Source organism: Papio anubis, chromosome X (assembly GCF_008728515.1).
Source record: "Papio anubis isolate 15944 chromosome X, Panubis1.0, whole genome shotgun sequence".
NCBI classification, from domain to species: domain Eukaryota; kingdom Metazoa; phylum Chordata; class Mammalia; order Primates; family Cercopithecidae; genus Papio; species Papio anubis.
The window spans coordinates 96,373,092-96,391,176 of record NC_044996.1 but is presented as its reverse complement, the minus strand read 5'-3'; the positions used below and the strand labels follow the sequence as shown (position 1 = coordinate 96,391,176).

Below are 18,085 nucleotides of genomic sequence, written 5' to 3'. Positions count from 1 at the left end.
AAAAAAAAAAAAAAGACCAAGAAGCATGGTAAAGCTCACCTGTACTTTCCAGCACTTTGGGAGGCAGGCGGGTGGATCCTGAGGTCAGGGAGTTGAGACCAACCAGCCAACATAGGTGAAATCTGTCTGTGGCAAAAATACAAAAATTAGCCAGTGGTGGCAGGTGCCTGTAATCCCACCTACTCCAGGAGGCTAGGCAGGAGGGTAGCTTGAGCCTGGGAGGTGGGGATTGCAGTGAGCTGAGACCGTGCTGCACTCCAGCCTGAGCAAAGGGCCGAGACTCATTATAAAAAAGTACTAGATTTACTTGGCGTGGTGGCACATGCCTGTAATCCCAGCTACTCAGGAGCCTGAGGCAGGAGAATCACTTGAACCTGGGAGGCGGAGGTTCCAGTGAGCTGAGATCACGCCACTGCACCCCAGCCTAGGTGACAGGGAAACCCTGTCTCAAATAAATAAATTAATTAAATTAAATTAAATTAAGAGGAGAGTATAGAGCCAGGTATGGTGGCTTATGCCTGTAATCCCACCTTGGGGGGCCGTGACAGGTGTATCACTTGAGGCCAGGAGTCTGAGACCAGCCTGGGTAACATGGTGAGACCCTGTCTCTGCTAAAAATACAAAAATTAGCTGGGCGTGGTTGTGCGCCTGTAATCCCAGGTACTTGGGAGGCTGAGGCATGTGAGTCGCTTGAACCTGGGAGGCAGAGGTTGCAGTTAGCAGAGATTGTGCCACTGTACTTCAGCCTGGGCAACAGAGCGAGACTCCACTTCAAAAAAAAAAAAAAAAAGAGAGAGAGACAGTATAGCAAAGTTGAGGAGAAAAATAAAGGTTATTAGGGAGCCATCAGTCTGGTTACAGAGATTCAGCAACCAAGCTTGGAGGGGTAGCAATGTGACAGGTTAGAAAGAGCCAGCTTTCTAGGCTGACGCCTGTAATCCTACCACTTTGAGAGGCTAAGGCAGGAGGATCACTTGAGGTCAGGAGTTCGAAACCAGCCTGGCCATCATGGTGAAACCCCATCTCTACTAAAAACACAAAAAATTAGCTGGGTGTGGTGGCAGGTGCCTGTAATCCCAGCTACTTGAGAGGTTGAGACAGGATAATTACCTGAACCTGGGAGGCAGAGGTTGCAGTGAGCCGAGATCATGCCACTGCACTCCAGCCTGGGTGACAGGGTGAGACTCTGTCTCAAAAAAAAAAAAAAAAAAAAAAAAGAGAGAGAGGAGTCACAGTGACCAAGCCCAGTTCCAGCCCTCAGAGGTCACAGTCTGGTGGGGGAAATGGAGGGACCAGGCTTGATGCTTATTCTAGGAGTCAGTGTCTGGTTGAGAAATTGCGGGAAAAATACTTTTTCCCAGCCTTCAAGAAGATACTTGTGTTCATTTAAATTCTCCCAAAATCTCAACATCTGTTCCAAAATTCATTTGGTTGCCTGTTTCTCTGCCTTTCAGATATTTGTCTGCCCTTTCCACCACCTTGAATACCTCTGTTGTCTGCCAGGAAATATCCTCATAGACTTCCTTATCAGTTTCAAAAGTGGATTTGCAAGAAAAGCTTCTTTCCCCCTCTGCCCTCAGCGGCATTTTTCAATCGAGCCCTCACTCACCTGACTTTACTGTTTTACCGCCTCACCCATTTACAGGCTTGCGTATCTTCAGAACAGTTCAATTCTATTCCTCAGCTTCTTCAAAGACCAAATGGAAGTAAGAAGCAGCATGTTCTGACTAACATTCCTTTGGAGAAATAAATTAGATAAAACACTTGCAGCAGTTAAAATTGTGCCTGGTGATTGGTCTTTAAAAGGACTAATGTCTTTTGTTTGCATAGTCTTCCTCCATGCCCTCTTCCTTTCTAAATTATTTTATCCATTCTTCTGGAATCTGTTTCTCCCAAGGACTTTTATCCCTCTTGGCCTGCATGGGCCATGTTCACTGCACAGTGAAAAACAAGGACAGGAGACTCTTTGCCAAAGTTAAAAGCGCATCAAACACGCCTAGCTTTTATTATTTTAATCACAAACCTATAGACCCCTCAGTATACCTTCCCTGGGGCCTGGCCCCAGCAATCCAAAGCTGACAACCTTGGGTGTAGGTATGAAGGGTGGGAATGGAGGGGGGAGTGTCTCTTGATAACTCTGAAATGGGGTGATTCCTCCAAATGAAGAACTGGGTGGGGGACAGAGGTTGGGGTGGCCTAGATTCTCAGTATGTGGAGCAATAAAAAATTCAGATAAACAAATGAGGGGTACAATATGCTTTTACAACCCTCCTCCAAGCCTCTGCCTTGCTGGGGGAAGGCTTCCAGTTTTTCCTGGGCTGGGGAGCTCCCAGGATAGCCCCTTCCTTCATCCTGTTGCTCTACATGTTGAAAAAGAATACTGAGGTACTGGTCCTGGTAACCTGAACCCAGTCCCCCACTAATACCCATCACCTTCCCAAACTGCCCCTCAAGGAAGAAGGCAGGACTCTGCCCAAGGGTGGGGGCCTCTCACTCCAGATATAGGTCTGGAAAATTCATCCATGAAATTTCATCATCTGTCCCCTTCCCCAAGAGCAAGGTTGGCTCAGAGCCCTCCTAGGTTAGGTCAGGTTGGTCCCAGGTTAAGGCAGGGGAGCTTAAGTACCACTCCTCCCTGCAGTGTGGAATGCTTAGATGGGATGTTGCTGAGGGACAAGGGTGGGGCTGTGATCTCCACAAGCATGAGTGGTGGCCTGGTCCTACTGATTCTTCCACACCTGAAATGCCTGTGCTGGGCTGTTCCTATAGGGAAGGGGTGGGGCCTGGCTCCTCCATTCCTAGAAGGCCAGGAGAGTTCCCAGGGGAAGGGGCCGGGTCTCATCCTCGTTTCTGTTCCTTGCCTGGGCAGAGCAGGGCAGGGTTCAGGGGGAAGGGGCAGAGCTTAAACCCCCAGGGCTGGGACCTCCATTACTTGACTCCTCTTCTGTGCCAGGATGGACTAGACTGGTGGTTCCAAGACAAAGGATGGAGCAACATCCTCACATCTCCCTTTCCCAGGAGACCTGGCTAGGACAGTCCCTAGGGTACAGGCGCAAGACCTCATCCTGTCTCCTTCCCTCACCTGGACAAGGATGAGTCCCACGGGGGCAGGGGTGAGGCTGTGATCCCCAGGGGGCAGGCCTTGATCTCAGGTCCTTCTCCGGCCTTCTCCTTCTGAAATACCTGCACTGGGCGGTTCCTTTGGGGAAGGTGCAGGGCCTCATCTGACTCCTCCTCCTTGCCTGATTACAGGGGTGGGGCCTGATCACTTCTCCTCTTCCCCCCAGAATACCTGGGCAGGGCAGTCTCATGGGAGGGTGGGGGAAAAGGCGGGGCCTCATCCTGACTGGTCCTCCTTTCCTGGGTGGGGAAGTCCCAGGGGAGGGGTGAGGCCTGATCAGGACTCCTCCTCCATGCTGAAGCTGCTGCGGCGGCTGCTGGCCTTGGAGACAGCAGGGGACACTGAAGAGAGCAGGGGATCGGAGGCAGCCCGCAGTGGGGACAGGGCACCCCCCGACAGTCCTCCCACCACCCCCTCCTCCTCCTCCATCAGAATGTCCTCCAGCCCTAGGTGGAAGGGGTCTCCCAGGTCCCCCAGGTGGTCACTGGGAAAGTGCAGGTCCAGAAGGGCATCTGAGGGCGGTGCAGGGGGCTGCTGATGGGGAGCATTCTGGGCAGGTCCCCCCCCTACATGGAACGTTGCTGCGCCTGGCCTGCCCTCCTCCTCAATGTCCAGCTGCTCTGGCTTGAGGCTGTCAGAAGCCGAAGTCGTGGCCAGGGAGAGCAGCCCTGGGGTGGGAGGTACCGGCAGGCCATGGATCTGGGCCTGCAGTTCTAGCTCCTGTAAAAAATAAGGGTTGGGTGCAGGATAAGTAGGGTTCAGAGTCCCTTAGAGGCAGAGGAGTGTAAAGGTTGAAAAGGGTAGGTTCCCTGGGTTGGAATTCAGCTTCTGCTACTCACTACTTGGAAAACTTTAGGCAAGGTGCTTAACATCTCTGAAGCTTCAGAGTCGCAAACTGTAAAGTGGGTATATAATAATGGCCCCTAGGCCAGGCGTGGTGGCTGACGCCTGTAATCACTTTGGGAGGCTGAGGTAGGTGGATCACCTGAGGTCGGGAGTTTGAGACCAGCCTGACCAACATGGAGAAACCCCATATCTACTAAAAATACAAAAATTAGCTGGGCGTGGTGGTGCATGCCTATAATTGTAGCTACTCAGGAGACTGAGACAGGAGAACTGCTTGAACCCGGGAGGCGGAGGTTGCAGTGAGCCGAGATTGTGCCATTGCACTCCAGCCTGGGCAACAAGAGCAAAACTCCGTGTCAAAAAAAACAAAACAAAAAAAGCCCCTATCTCATAGAATTGTGAGGATTGAATAAGTTAGTGAATATAAAGCTCTTGTCACAGTACAGAGCACAAGCTAAAAGCTATGTACGTTAGCAATATTATCCCTGTTAATATTATGATTATTACTTATCATTATCACTATCACCAACATGTGAGTTGGGAAGCCCGGGGATACCCCAAGTATGCCAGGAAGGGAAACCCTGTCCCGCTTTCTCTCTGTCTCCACCTGCAGGAAGCTCTCCCCTACTTCCCCCACCACCATCTCCTCTTTTCAAACCTGAATTCGGAGCTGCAGGCTGCGGTTGGCCTGCTCCAGGGATCGCTGCCGGCTCTCCAGGTCTTTGGAGCGCTGTTGCTCCTTCTGCAGCTTGCGGATATAATCCACAGAGGCCTTCAGGATGGTGCCCTTGTTCCAGCGCATCTCCCTGTGGGGCCCAAGTGGGAGGCAAGTGGGAAATGCCACATGAGGGGTTTCTCAGGAGCTGAGGCGGGGATTGCACCAGGTGGGAACCTCCCACCACATGCCTAGAACTTGAGGCTGGGGTCCTTTAAAGATATGGAGTACCCAGAGGAAAACTTCCCGCCTGGAATCTTCCAACGGTGCCCCATCACACTCCAAACCCTAGAAGCCGTCTCTGACCTGACCCCTTAGGATTCCTCTCTTCCCTATGTCTCTCTGATTGATCTCACTATAGCCACATTGGTATCTCAGTGCTCCTAGAATACGGAAAACCATTCCCATCGCAGGGCATCAATCCCAGCTGTGCCCTCTGCCTTGAATACTCTTACCCCCAGAGACCTATGCGGCTCCCTCCCTTGCCTCCTTAGGCTCTTTATTCAAACGTTTCCTTGTCAGTTGGGGCCTGCCCTGTCCTCACCTTCCTTACCCCAAACTGTAACCCTCTCCAACATTCTCCCATTTTCCTTCCAGTCTTTATTCTTCTCATAACACTCATCATAATGGATCTCATGGATGTTTACTATTTGTCTGCCCCTACTAAAACATCAGTTTCATGAGGTCTGTTTTGTTCCCTCTGGTATTTTTTTTTTTTTTTTTTTGAGACAGAGTCTTGCTCTGTCACCCAGGCTGGAGTGCAGTGGTGCGATCTCAGCTCACTGTCAGCTCAGCCTCCCGGGTTCACGCCATTCTCCTGCCCCAGCCTCCCGAGTAGCTGGGACTACAGGTGCCCACCACCACACCTGGCTAATTTCTTGTATTTTTAGTAGAGCCAGGGTTTCACTGTGTTAGCCAGGATGGTCTCGACCTTCTGACCTCGTGATCTGCCCACCTCGGCCTCCCAAAGTGCTGGGATTATACGCATGAGCCACCATGCCCAGCCTCCCTCTGGTATCTTTAGGGCCTAATATGGTACCTGGCACAAACCAGAGGCTCAATAAATAAATCTTTCTCTTCTCCTTTTTTTTGGGGGAAGGGGGTGGGGGATGGAGTCTCGCTCTGTCACTCAGGCTGGAGTGCAGTGGCACAATCTCGGCTCACTGTAACTTCCACCTCCCGGGTTCAAGCGATTCTCCTGCCTCAATCTTCTGAGTAGCTGGGATTACAGGCCTGTGCCACCATGCCCCGCTAATTTTTTTTGTATTTTTTATAGAGACGGGGTTTCACCATGTTGGCCAGGCTGGTCTCCAACTCTTGACCTCAAGTGATCCACCCGTCTCGCCTCCTCAGGTGCTGGGATTACAGGTGCCACCACCACACCTGGCTAATTTTTGTATTTTTAATAGAGATGGGGTTTCAGCATGTTGGCCAGGATGGTCTCCATCTCCTGACCTCGCGGATTCACTCCTGCCTTGCCCCGGCCTCCCACCACACCTGCCATCTTTTTTTTTTTTGAAAGGGAGTCTTGTTTCAGTTCCAGGGCTGGAGTGCAGTGGCACGATCTCGGCTCACTGCAAGTCTGCCTGGTTCACGCTTATTCTCCCAGTCTCTAGCCTCCGAGTAGCTGGGACTACAGGCACCACCACCACTCGCTAATTTTTGTATTTTTTTACTAGAGACGGGTTTCACGGTGTTAGCCAGGATGGTCTCTGACTCCTGACCTCGGGTGGATCCACCTCACTTCGGCTCTCCCAAAGTGCTGGATTACAGGCTGAGCCACTGCCTGGCCATCTTTTTTTTTTGAGACGGTCTTGCCTTGTCACCCAGGCTGAGTGCAGTGGCCATATTGGTTCACTGCAACCTCCACCTCCCAGGTTCAAGTGATTCCTTCCTGCTCCTCATCCCAAGTAGCTGGGATTACAGGTGCGTGCCACCATGTGCAGCTAAATTTTTTGTATTTTTAGGTGGAGACAGGGTTTCACCATGTTGGCCTTCAACTCCTGACCTCGATCCGCCTCTTCCGCCTCGGCCTCCTCCCAAAGTGCTAGGATTACAGGTGTGAGCCACCACACGCGGGCTAACTTCTTTGTATTTTTAGTAGAGAGGGGGTTTCACCATGCTGGCCAGGCCAAACTCCTGACCTTAGGTGATCCACCCGCCTCGGCCTCTCAAAGTGCTGGGATTACAGGCATGAGCCACCACACCCGGCCAATAAACAAATCTTGAATAAATAAAGGAAGTACCATTGCACCACTGCACTCCAGCCTGGGTGACAGAATGAGACTCCATCTCAAAAAGAAAGAAAAAAAAGGAAGTACTAAGTGAACAGAAAAGTAGGTGCATATATCCTACGGAGACCAGATGGGGCCTACAGACCATAACATTATGTGCCTAAAATTTTAGGTGCTGACACAGTGAGGCTCTGCAACCCTGCTCAGGCTGAGAAAGAACCAGAAGAGAAATGCCTGGGCCAAGACTGCCTGGTGATCCCACCAAGACACAATTTTAGTAGCATGGGACGCCTGCCCCACCTCCCACTGGCAGGGTCCCAGCCCAGACTCACGGGTCACTGGACTTAGGGATGAGAGTGCCCAGTTCCTTGATCCTGTCGTTAATGTTGAATCGCCTGCGACGCTCAACTTTGGAGAGGGGAGGAGAGGAAGAAAGAGGGGGAGAAAGAGTTGTCAATTAGCCAAGAATGGAAGAGACAGAAAGTAGGGAGTTGGGAGGCTGTTGCAGGGAAGGAGTTCCCCATGGGGGGCCAGGACTCGGGGTGAGGCAGGCCTGCACAGCACCTGGGCAGTGCACACGCTTTCTGGCTTACTTAGGTTGTGATTGTCTTTCTTCTGCCGTTCCTTCAAAAGGGCCTTTGCCTCGGTCTCTGGAAAAGAGTGGAGTGATCAGGGCCTCTGGGCACAGGAAGGCAAGAAACGCATGCAGATGCTAAGGTAGGGTTTGGTAGCCGAAAGCAGGGGAAATGCCGTTTTTAAAAAGTGCCTCTTTTTTTCTATTTTAAGCCTTGGTGATAGGCTGGTTGTTAAATCCAAGATGAGAGGAAGTGAGAGGAAGCGGGGTGAAAGCAAGACCACAAGCCACATGGGGAAAGGGGATAAACAGCCCCCATTTCTGTATGTCCAAACCATTTTCCCCAGAATCAGGCCCATCTCTAGACCTGGCAGGCACAGGGCTCACCTGGGGTAAAGTGTAGGGCCATGGGACCAAGACCCTATCACCTACCAGAGATCTCCCGTTTGATGTTGGGCAGCTCAGCTGGGCAGGAGTTGCTGACAGTGATTGCTGGCGTGGCCACGCCTTGACTACTGTACACATCAAGCAGATTCCCTGACACAGGCAGCTGGGGGCAGAGAGGGCAGAGAACCACCAGTTGGGAACAAACCCCAGGCTTGGCTCCTCCTCAGAACCAGGTTCCGGAGCTTCCACATATCCCTCTAATGCAAAGACTGGCTGACTCAGCACCAGAACCCTTGCTTCTCCTTCAAGGCAAATTCACATGGCGACCAAACAGGGAGGACAGAGCAAACCCGACCTACCTTGCTTCACTGGGAGACTGGAGCCTGCCTGGCCTGCTTATCACTTCCTCCAGTCCCTCATATCCCTCAGTGACCTCTAAAGCCCCTTTCCCAAACCCCGGGGCTGGCTCTGAGAAGAAATGCTGGAAAACCACCCTTCTCAGGTCTTTGTCGGCTCTGATGCGACATTCCAGTCCGTTAGCTCCTCCCAGCACAACATTCCAATCCAGCATTCTTGGAACACTCCAACCCAATCTTCTCTGACCTCGGTAAATTGTCATGACAACATTCTATCCAAAATCTGGCCTTCTGGAGAATTCCAACCTAATCTCCAGTCTTTCACTCTGATCAAGTTGTACCATCTTCCACATCAGGGTCTCCTGCTGCTGTGGACCAAGGTCCTGACTCCAGTATCTTCTTGCACATTCTGTTCTCTCAGGAGATTCTTACCCAACTATTCAATTAGCACTGCTTTATGTCAGCCTAGTTTTTGTTTTTTTTTTTTTTTTCTCCTTCACACTTTCCTGGATATACTCTGCAGCAGCACGCTAATCTGAAGTATACCTAGGGCCAAGTGTGGTGGCTCACACCTGTAATCCCAGCACTTTGGGAGGCTGAGGCGGGCGGATCACTTGAGGTCAGGAGTTCATGACCAGCCTGGCCAACATGGTGAAACTCCATCTCTACTAAAAATACAAAACAGCCGGGCGTGGTGGCTCATGCCTGTAACCCCAGCACTTTGGGAGGCTGAGGCAGGTGGATTACCTGAGGTCAGGAGTTCAAGACCAGCCTGACCAACATGGAGAAACCCTCTACTAAAATACAAAATTAGCCGGGTGGTGGCACATGCCTGCAATCCCAGCTACTTGGGAGGCTGAGGCAGGAGAATCTGCTTGAACCCGGCAGTAGAGGGCTGCGGTGAGCCGGTGATCACGCATTGCACTCCAGCCTGGGCAAAGAGTCAAACTCTGTCCAAAAACAACAACAACAACAAAATTAGCCAGGCATGGTGGCCTGCACCTGTAGTCCCAGCTACTTGGGAGGCTGAAACAGGAGGTGGAGGTTACATTCAGCCGAGATCACGCCACTGCACTCCAGCCTGGGCAACAGAGTGAGATTCCATCTCAAAATAAATAAATAAGTAAATAAATAAAAATAAAATAAAATATATCCAAATCCCACCTCTTCATGAGTTTTAATCTCTTGAACCCACTTCCAGTCTGCCACATATAAGGTCCCAATCTCTCGCTGTGTCCAAATCAATCAAAAGTTCTGATAAATTAGTCCCATTTTTATACATGCTTCCATCCTATTGATAAGTTGGAAAAAAGCAAAACTACAGCTACTTGGCATGCCTCCCAAAGTTTGTAGTTATGACCTCGCATGTGGCTATGTCTGTAATCCCAGCACTTTAGGAGGCCAAGGTGGGTGGATGGCTTGAGCTCAGGAGTTCGAGACCAGCCTGGGCAACATAGTGAGACCCTGTCTCTACTAAAAATACAAAAAATTAGCCAGGCATGGTGACACAAGCCTGTGGTCCCAGGTACTTGGGAGGCTGAGGTGGGAGGATCACTTGAGCCCGGAAGGTGGAGGCTGCAGTGAGCCAAGATTACACCACTGCACTCCAGCCTGGGTGACAGAGCAAGACCCTATCTCAAAAATAAATAAATAGGCTGGGCGCGGTGGCTCAAGCCTGTAATCCGAGAACTTTGGGAGGCCGAGGTGGGTGGATCACCTGAGGTCAGGAGTTCGAGACCAGCCTGACCAACACAGTGAAACCCCGTTTCTACTAAAATACAAAAATTAGCCAGGCATGCTGGCAGGCACCTGTAATCTCAGCTACTTGGGAGGCTGAGGCAGGAGAATCGCTTGAACCCAGGAGGCAGAGGGTGCAATGAGCAGAGATCACACCATTGCATTCCAGCCTGGACAAGAAGAGTGAAACTCCATCTCAAAAAAAAAAAAAAAAAATTAAATTAAAAATAAATAAATAAATAAAGCAAGTTAGGCTGGGCACAGTGGCTCAGGCCTGTAATCCCAGCACTTTGGGAGGCCAAGGCAGGCAGATCACAAAGTCAGGAGATTGAGACCATCCTGGCTAACACGGTGAAACCCTGTCTCTACTAAAGATACAAAAATCAGCCAGGTGTGGTGGCACGTGCCTATAATCCCAGCTACTCAGGAGGCTGAGGCAGGAGAATTGCTTGGACCTGGGAGGCAGAGATTGCAGTGAGCCAAGATTGCACCACTGCACTCCAGCCTGAGTGACAGAGCGAGACTCTGTCACAGAAAAAAAAAAGAAAAGATTATCATCTCTTGGTACTTCTCACAGCAAAGCCTAAGCACTTTGATATACCCTGCTGTCTCAGTGAACTCCCCACCTGTATCTTTCACAGTTTACATGGCCCACCTCTCAACACAGTCCAACAAGGTCCAAGGGCATTGACATACCCTATTCTCACCATAAGGCCTCCCTCTCTATCTTAGCACAATCCAGGCAAGGGTCTCATATACACACAGCCAGCTGAGTATGGTCTTGGTGATACAGAAATGCCCTAATTTTCAGACCAACCTCCCATCTCAGGGCCTCACCGTGCTGGGGAGCTGCAGTCCTGTGGTGCCTCCGGGCAGATAGCTGAGCATTTCATCATTGTAACTGGACTCCAAGCTGATGATCTCATCAATGACATCATCAATCTAGGGGAAGAAGTAAGTATCATACAGGGTTAGAAGAATTTGGGAGGGGAATGTGGGAGGAGGTTTGGCTGTAGCCTCTTACCTCTTTCTCTGAGCTGGACCCGATGGTGAGCAGCGCCATGGGGCTGTTGGGCGCACTGCCTGTAGGGCCGGTAGTGTGGGCAGCCTCGGGGGCAGGCAGCGGCTGGGCACTTGTGGGCCCCGGCGGTGGGGTGAGGGCCTGGGAAGCCAGCTTGGGCCCGAGTGTGGTGGACAGGTACTGTTTCACCTGCTGCCGGCGCGCCTGCTGCAGGTGGTAGCGCGTTGGGTTCTCCAGGTGGGTCTGCACCTGTGGAATAAGGTAGACAAGGAAAAGGAGGGGACAAGGCAGAACACGACTCAAAGGGGTGACTCTGAGCTCCAGCCTGACCCTCCTAACTCATCGGTGCCTAGACTCAGGCAGACAAGCTGGACCCAGAATCTCAGAACACCCCAAAAACATTGGCAAGTCTCCCCCAGGACCCAAACTCTCTTTCTCAGAAATCCTTCACAGCTGCCAAGATCCACCTATGACTGACAGGATCCCTCGTAGTTTCTGGAAAACCCTGTCACAGTCCCCAAGATTCCCCACCCTAGTCTCTGACACCACCTAATAGACATGGGAACCATACAATGCTTCCCCAAGACCCCCTGATGGCCAAAGAACTAACGTATCCCACACATATGAAGCTCTTCCTACAAAGCCAGGGCCCACTTGGGGCACTCATGAGCCTCCATGGTTCACCAAGACATCCTCATGGCCCCCAAGAACTCCTCGCAATTTCACAAGATCACCTCAGAAACCCGAAACACATGAGACATGAACACAGATCATTTAAACAGTACCAGGGACCTTCCTTAGAGCCCCTAAGACCTAGCCCCCAAATCACCAGCACATTAAGGCCATCCCTAGCTCCTAGGACTACTCCTCAGTCACCAGGAGCCCCCTCCCAGGGCCTCTGGATCTCACCTTACCTTGAGCACCTCCCTGGGCACCTGAGCAGGGGGTGGACGGCCCAATGTGTGGCCCCCAGCAGAGACGCCAACCACAGAGATGGCAGGAGAGGCAGGTGCAGGACTGGGGAAGGGAGCCGCGGCGGCCTGTTCCCGACGCTCACGCCTCTCCTGCTCCTGCGCCTGGGCCCGCATTAGCTGCTGCCGCAGCAAGACCCTCGATGAAGAAGATGACGACATGGCAGGGGTCCTGGAGCCCCCTGCAGAAGACGATGCAGAGAGTGTAGCTGGGGTGGCTGGTGTGGCCTGCAGTGATATTGGGAGGCTGTGGAATGGGAAATATGGGGCCATATTTTAGGTAAGCTAAAAGTCTCGTCCCAAGCCTAAAGGGTCGTAGTGTGATGGAGCAGACACAGGAACTAGGCCTGTTCTCTGCCTTCCGAGGCCACAATGTAGAAGCAGAGACACAGGTACCAGGCTTGGTGGTGGCTCTCAGGGGTCACAGTCTGATGGGGGACACATTGGAGGTCAGTCTGGTGGGGGAGTTTTAGCCTTTGGTCCTTATGGTGAAGCCTAGATTTGAGCCTGTTCACATATTAAGTGGAGATGCTATTGTTCAGCTCTGCAAGGGGGTGTTTGTCCTATTTACAGGAGAGCAGAAGAAGCAGAATTGAGGCTGTGGCAGCAGAATGTGGATACAGAGGGCTCCTAAGCCCAATGTGAGGCTAGAGAAGCTCTCTGAGCTCCTGGGGGTGGGCGTCAGGTGATAGGAGGAGCCCCAGGTTCCTCTTCCTCCCCTGTCTGGGCCTCTGGTCCCAGGAGCTAGTCAGTCTTGAAAACCTCAGAGATTTCACAATACTCTCTTCCTGCCCCTCTTCCACCTCCCCTCCCCTCTCTCAGAGCCCAGGCCGATGACTCAGCACATTTAGACTTCTAAGCTTGGGGAAAGAAGAGACCAGCAGGGGCTCCTCAAGGGCTGAGGGTGGGTGAGTTGGTAGTGTGGGAAGGGGCTGAGTTGGGGCTAGAGGTATGGCCCCGCCCACCCGGGGACTAGAGTTTAAGCAGGCCACGCCCTATCTCTGAGCACTCCAGGCCGGCTGGAACACCAGAAGCTGGAACACTTGCATATGAATGGGTGTGCAGGTGGGCAGGGGGGAGGCAGGAGGGGTCTTGACAGAGATACTGGAATCCTAGCTTGGCCACCCACTTTCCTGTGTGACATGCTCTTTCTGGCCCCTAATTTTACCACCTAGAAAACGCAGACTGGTGAAAGAATGGGTTGGGCTGGTACTGAGGGCCTCTGCCCATCAAGAGGGGAGAGGAGCGCTGAGGAATTGGGAAGGGAGTCAGACAGACAAGTCATACATACCTTGAGCGAAGGGGTAAGGGTTGGCTTTTGAGCTCGTAGAAGCTGTCAGGATCAAGGACGTTTTCTAATTCTATGTCAGCAACAATCCCGGATTCCGGAAGCAAAGAGTTCAGGCTGAGGGGGAGGTGGAGTGGTGGTCAGTGATTGAATGAAGGACCTTATTCCCCAGCCCTCCCCTGAGACAGAGAAAGAGAGAGACAGAGAAGGGGAGAATCAAGAGGAAGGCACAAGCCCCTCATACTTGGCCACCTTGCTGGGTACCACACAACCATGAATTCCCACCTCCTTTCCCCCATCCTCCTTTCCCCTCCCCACTGTGTTACTCATAGTCCCTTAAGAGTCAGAATAATAAGAACGCCTGCATCCCAGCCCCCACACTGTAACAACCTAGGTTTGAGGAAAACAGAATTTAGGAATAACAATTCACTTTATAGAAGGATTCCTGACTTCCTATTAGAGTTCTCCCAGCCCCCATACCCACCTACTTTTTTTTTTTTTTTTTTTTAAGACAAAGTCTTGCTCTGTCGCCAGGCTGGAATACAGTGGTGTGATCTCGGCTCACTGCAACCTCTGCCCCCTGGGTTCAAGTGATTCTCGTGCCTCAGCCTCCCGAGTAGCTGGGATTACAGGCACACATCACCACCTCCAGCTAATTTTTGTATTTTTAGTAGAGACAGGGTTCCACCATGTTGGCCAGGATGGTCTCGATCTCCTGACCTCATGATCCGCCTGCCTCGGCCTCCCAAAGTGCTGGGATTACAGGCGTGAGCCACTGCGCCCGGCCAACCCCCTAATATTTTCTTTACAGCTGAATTTGAGCCCAGGTATATGTGTATGTACACACACACACACACACACAGAGCAAGTAGGGGCACCCCTCAGCATAACAGTCCCTTGTAACACAGACTGAATGCATCACAAAGAGAACTGGGAATAATTCACTTGACATAAAGTCAAGTGAAATTTGTGAAAACCCATTTCACAAATGAGTTTCTCCCAGCCCCAGTCAGAGTTCATGGGATGCCAACACATGCCCAAATATAAAATAGAAATATCAAAGGCTCCCCTCATTCCAACAGACTGGATTTACAAGAGGGAGAATTTGGGTGGTTGATCCACTTTATACAAGCATTCTTTTCTTAGCCGGAGGAGCTTGCCCAGCCTTCTGTTTTTTTGGATAGATCAAAACACACACACACCTCCAACACCAATACCCACTGGCATACAAAATAAGAAGCCATATACACCCCTCCCTTTAACTATGTCCACTAGTGCGATGACCTAGGTTGTTACAGAGGAATTAGAAGATGGTGAATCAATATACAGAAAGGCTCTGCTCAGCCCCAGAGAGCAAGGGACAGTTAACACACACGTGGATGAATATGCATCCTTCAATTTAGCCAAACATTTAGAATGCTGAGAGACTGCTGGTGACTTCACTTGACAAGAATCCTCTACCCTCCCCAAGGATCTGTCTTCCTTCCTCTCCTCACCCTCAGATGGAGCCCTAAAACCACCCAGGAAGTGGGGAAGAGGAAGCTCGGGGGAGCCACTGAGCTCAGCACAATCCCAGGCACAAAGGAGGCAAAGAGCCCCGTCACCACCAAGGCTCACACACCCATTGCACAGAAGTTGGAAGAGATGGGCACTGGGGTGATCAGGGAGGGCTGGGGCTCCAAAGCCCATTGATAAAAGTAAGGATGAGAAGAGGTCAGAGGGGATCCACCCAGGCAGGGATGGTGCAATCTGTACTCGTTCCAGCTCTATGGACAGATTACCCCCAGAAGCTCAGAGATCGAAAAGAAGATAAAAAGAAAAGGGGTGTGGGGCTAGGTAGTGGGAAGGGCTGAGAGGCTAGAACGAGTAGCAGCATGAACAAGAGCCTCCTCTGGGTTCCCAAACAAGGTCTGAGGCCTTCTCTGAGCTAAGAGGTAACATCATCGCCCTCTGTCTGGCTGTCTGTCTCCCATTCAGGCCCTTAACAGGTGTGGGAAGAGGGCTTTTCCACTATCCTTGGGATCTGCCCCAGCTGGGTGGGCGGGCAGGGGGGAAAGGATTATTCAGGCCAAGTCTTGCTGAATGTTGTTGCTTCTCTTGTTCATTCACACGCACTCACAAGGCTGGTCCCAGGCAGCATATCTGAGATACCTCCAAATCCCTCCAGATTCATGTTATCCCCAAACACAGCAACCAGTCACTGAGAGGCACCAAGCTCCCAGGACAGCACTTGTGTCCCTCAGGACCCCTTCTCCCACACTGAGGGAAAAAGATTCCAGGATTCCCTTAAAACCAGTGCCTCACCTGACAGTGTCCCCTCAAATTCATTCCCCTCATGTCCAACTGAAAACCCCCGAATTCAGCCTCTAATCAGAGTCCCAGTCTGCCAAGTTCAGCTATCTCAGACCAGTTTCTGGATACTCCAGAATAGGCCCCTCTAGACACAGTCAAGGGCTCCCCAAACCTGACCCAGACCCCGTTTAATGCACTCTCACGACTCCTTTAATAAAGCCACGATCCAAGCAGGCCACTGCCGGATTCCTTAGGTGCCCCCCCAAGACGGGCGCCCCGACGTCCTCCAAGGCTAGGCCGAGGGCCTCCAATCCCAGTCCGGGGCCCCCGCTGCCCCCCAGATCAGGCCCCTGGGAGCCCCAGTCGGCACTCCCGGCCCAAGGCGGCACCGCACCTGAGCAGCTGAGCCGAGTCGGCCGGCCTGCGCTCCTCCAACAGCACGAACACGGCTCGAGGGCCCTCCGCGCTGGCCTCTACGCCATCCCGAGGTGGCTCGGCCGCATGAGACATGACGCCCGGCCCCGGGCGAGCCCTGCCAGGCCGGTCGGGCCTCGGCCCGGTCCCCCAACAAAAACAAGAGTCCCTCCCCCCAGCTCGCCACCGCCTCCTCCTCCGCTAAGCCATGGAGCTAGCACTGCGCGGGCGGGCGGCGTCGGGGAGATGGGATGGGCCGTGAGTCATCCCCCGCCCAGAAGGGACCGACGCCCCCCAACTCCAAACCTCTCGGACGACCGGGCTCCTCCTCCCCTCGTCTTCCCCCTCCTCCCTCCCTCCCCTCCTCCCAGGGATGGGAAACCCCACAGGAAGTGACCGCACTGGGGATGACCGTCTGTCTGGCCACGACCCACATTAGCCAGGCGGCCAATCGCTGAATGGCGATTTGAGGCCCGCCCTAAGCGACGCCTGACGCGAAGGGAAAAACGCGACTGGCCCGCTCCTCCTTCCGAGAAGCAGCACTCAGACCACGGCCCCTTGTGGGGCAGCGACAAATAGGCGAGAGGGGTGATTTTGGGTTGAGCCACGCTCTCTATGTTTGCGTCGGTTTCGAGCCACGCCCTCTTCTCAAATTATCCTCCGCAAGATAATATTACATATTGCCTTGGGTCCTTCTGGTGCCTAAGGCATCGATGGACAGTTTATGCACGGAGGGGCCTCCTGGCCACCTTGAAGGTGGAACTGCGCCCCTCTCGGCTAATATTCGTAATATCTGAGCCCAGACCGCACCCAACCTCGATCTAGCTGTGCTCTCTCTGCCAAAGCCATAACTATGAGGCAGAGGCAGCCCATTCCTGGAGGTGCGGGACCAGAAACCCTGCCCTTTCGGTATCTTCAGTCCAACCGCCCAGCTGGTCTTCCGGGGAGTACTCTGCCTGTTCCATGCCATCGAGAGCGGCTTGTTGTACCATGTCTGCTGCGCTGCGCAACATGTGCTTAATAAATCTTTACTGTGATGAATCTGGTCCCTTCTGGTGAATGACGACTTCTTGGAATCACAAAGATCCAGGGTTTGAACAGGGAAGGGGACTCCTTCCCTCTCCCAGCTTTCCCGGGGTCTTTCGTTAAATGGGGAGTCAAAATACCTTTCTGGTAGGGGTTGTCCTAATGCATGAAAGGTGCTGAAGCAGGTTGTTTGGCATACAAGAAGTTTCCCAAAATTAGTTGGATCTTACCTATTTGTTCACTTATTCAACATTCACTGAGCGTAGCTCTTGTATGCCAGACGATATAATCCGCTTGCACATCATGAGGGTCTCACCCATATCCTCTCAGGTGCACATAGCTCACAAACACCCAGACCCACAGCCTTCCCTTCCTCTCTCTTTCTTTTTTCAGGCTTAATTCACTCTTTATTCTTCTTTGTATAAAACCTCATGTTGCAGCCACAGCTGAGCCTGGGTCCCATTGCACGGAGACTCTGGTGTGGGTCTCTGACAAGGTGGTCATGACCCTGATAGGGAGACTCTGGTAAATACAGTCTCCCTTCCAGAGGTCAGGGTCAGGTAGCCGGTCTCAGAGACGGCATCAAAGGTGGCCTTGATGCAGTGCTGCCCAGGGTGGCAGTGCAGCCCTGGGCTGAGGTGTGGCAGCTCATTGATACCAGCCATCATAAGTATTTCCTGGGCACAGGCTGAGACGCATGCCAGTGCCCTGGGGTGAAGGGATGAGGTGCACCAGTACAGAGCCGCAGCAGCCTGTCACCTTGCAAGGGACGCAGGGGCTTGGCTGATCTAGTTCCCCCAGTAGCTCCCAAGCATGGGACAAATGGAGAGTTTGGCCAGGATGATGGCCCCACGGATGGCAGGTGGCCAAATTCCCCTGAGAGCACTTACCACCCAGGCCGGCTACGGCCATTGTAGTCCCCACAGCAACAAACGCCTCTTGAACTCTAGCACGCCACAAGAATGGTCTGCTTCTGCACCTGTAATAATCTTCAAAACCTCGCCTTTGGAGAGAGGGGCCGGCCGTGGGCTCAAGCCTGTAATCCCAGCACTTTGGGAGCGCCTCTAGGATGGCGGATCACGAGGTCAGGAGATCGAGACCAT

General features: G+C 52.4%; 1 protein-coding gene across 2 annotated transcripts; it reads right to left on the bottom strand.

The window, feature by feature from the left end:
• Window positions 1–1,965: 1,965 nt before the first annotated feature.
• Window positions 1,966–16,348, bottom strand: TFE3 (transcription factor binding to IGHM enhancer 3). Of its 2 annotated transcripts, none has more exons than XM_021932863.2 (10): window positions 15,937–16,348; window positions 13,254–13,367; window positions 11,906–12,209; window positions 10,995–11,240; window positions 10,808–10,912; window positions 7,923–8,040; window positions 7,510–7,566; window positions 7,249–7,324; window positions 4,626–4,773; window positions 1,966–3,841 (listed from the first exon to the last, which is right to left on the bottom strand). In XM_021932863.2, the coding sequence occupies exons 1-10, from the start codon at window positions 16,050–16,052 to the stop codon at window positions 3,398–3,400; spliced, it is 1,728 nt and encodes a 575-aa protein (XP_021788555.2). In that variant the 5' UTR covers window positions 16,053–16,348; the 3' UTR covers window positions 1,966–3,397. The 2 variants fall into 2 exon arrangements, with proteins under 2 accessions (XP_021788555.2, XP_021788556.2); XM_021932864.2 differs by having other exon boundaries at window positions 11,906–12,144; window positions 15,937–16,180.
• Window positions 16,349–18,085: the final 1,737 nt, after the last annotated feature.

Excerpts from the sequence above, each read along its gene's own strand:
- TFE3 (XM_021932863.2), bottom strand. The coding sequence starts at position 16,052 with ATGTCTCATGCGGCCGAGCCACCTCGGGATGGCGTAGAGGCCAGCGCG. Across the intron at positions 10,913-10,994 it reads GGTCCAGCTCAGAGAAAGAG|ATTGATGATGTCATTGATGA; the intron begins GTAAGAGGCTAC and ends TTCTTCCCCTAG. Across the intron at positions 7,325-7,509 it reads GAAAGACAATCACAACCTAA|TTGAGCGTCGCAGGCGATTC; the intron begins GTAAGCCAGAAA and ends CCCTCTCCAAAG.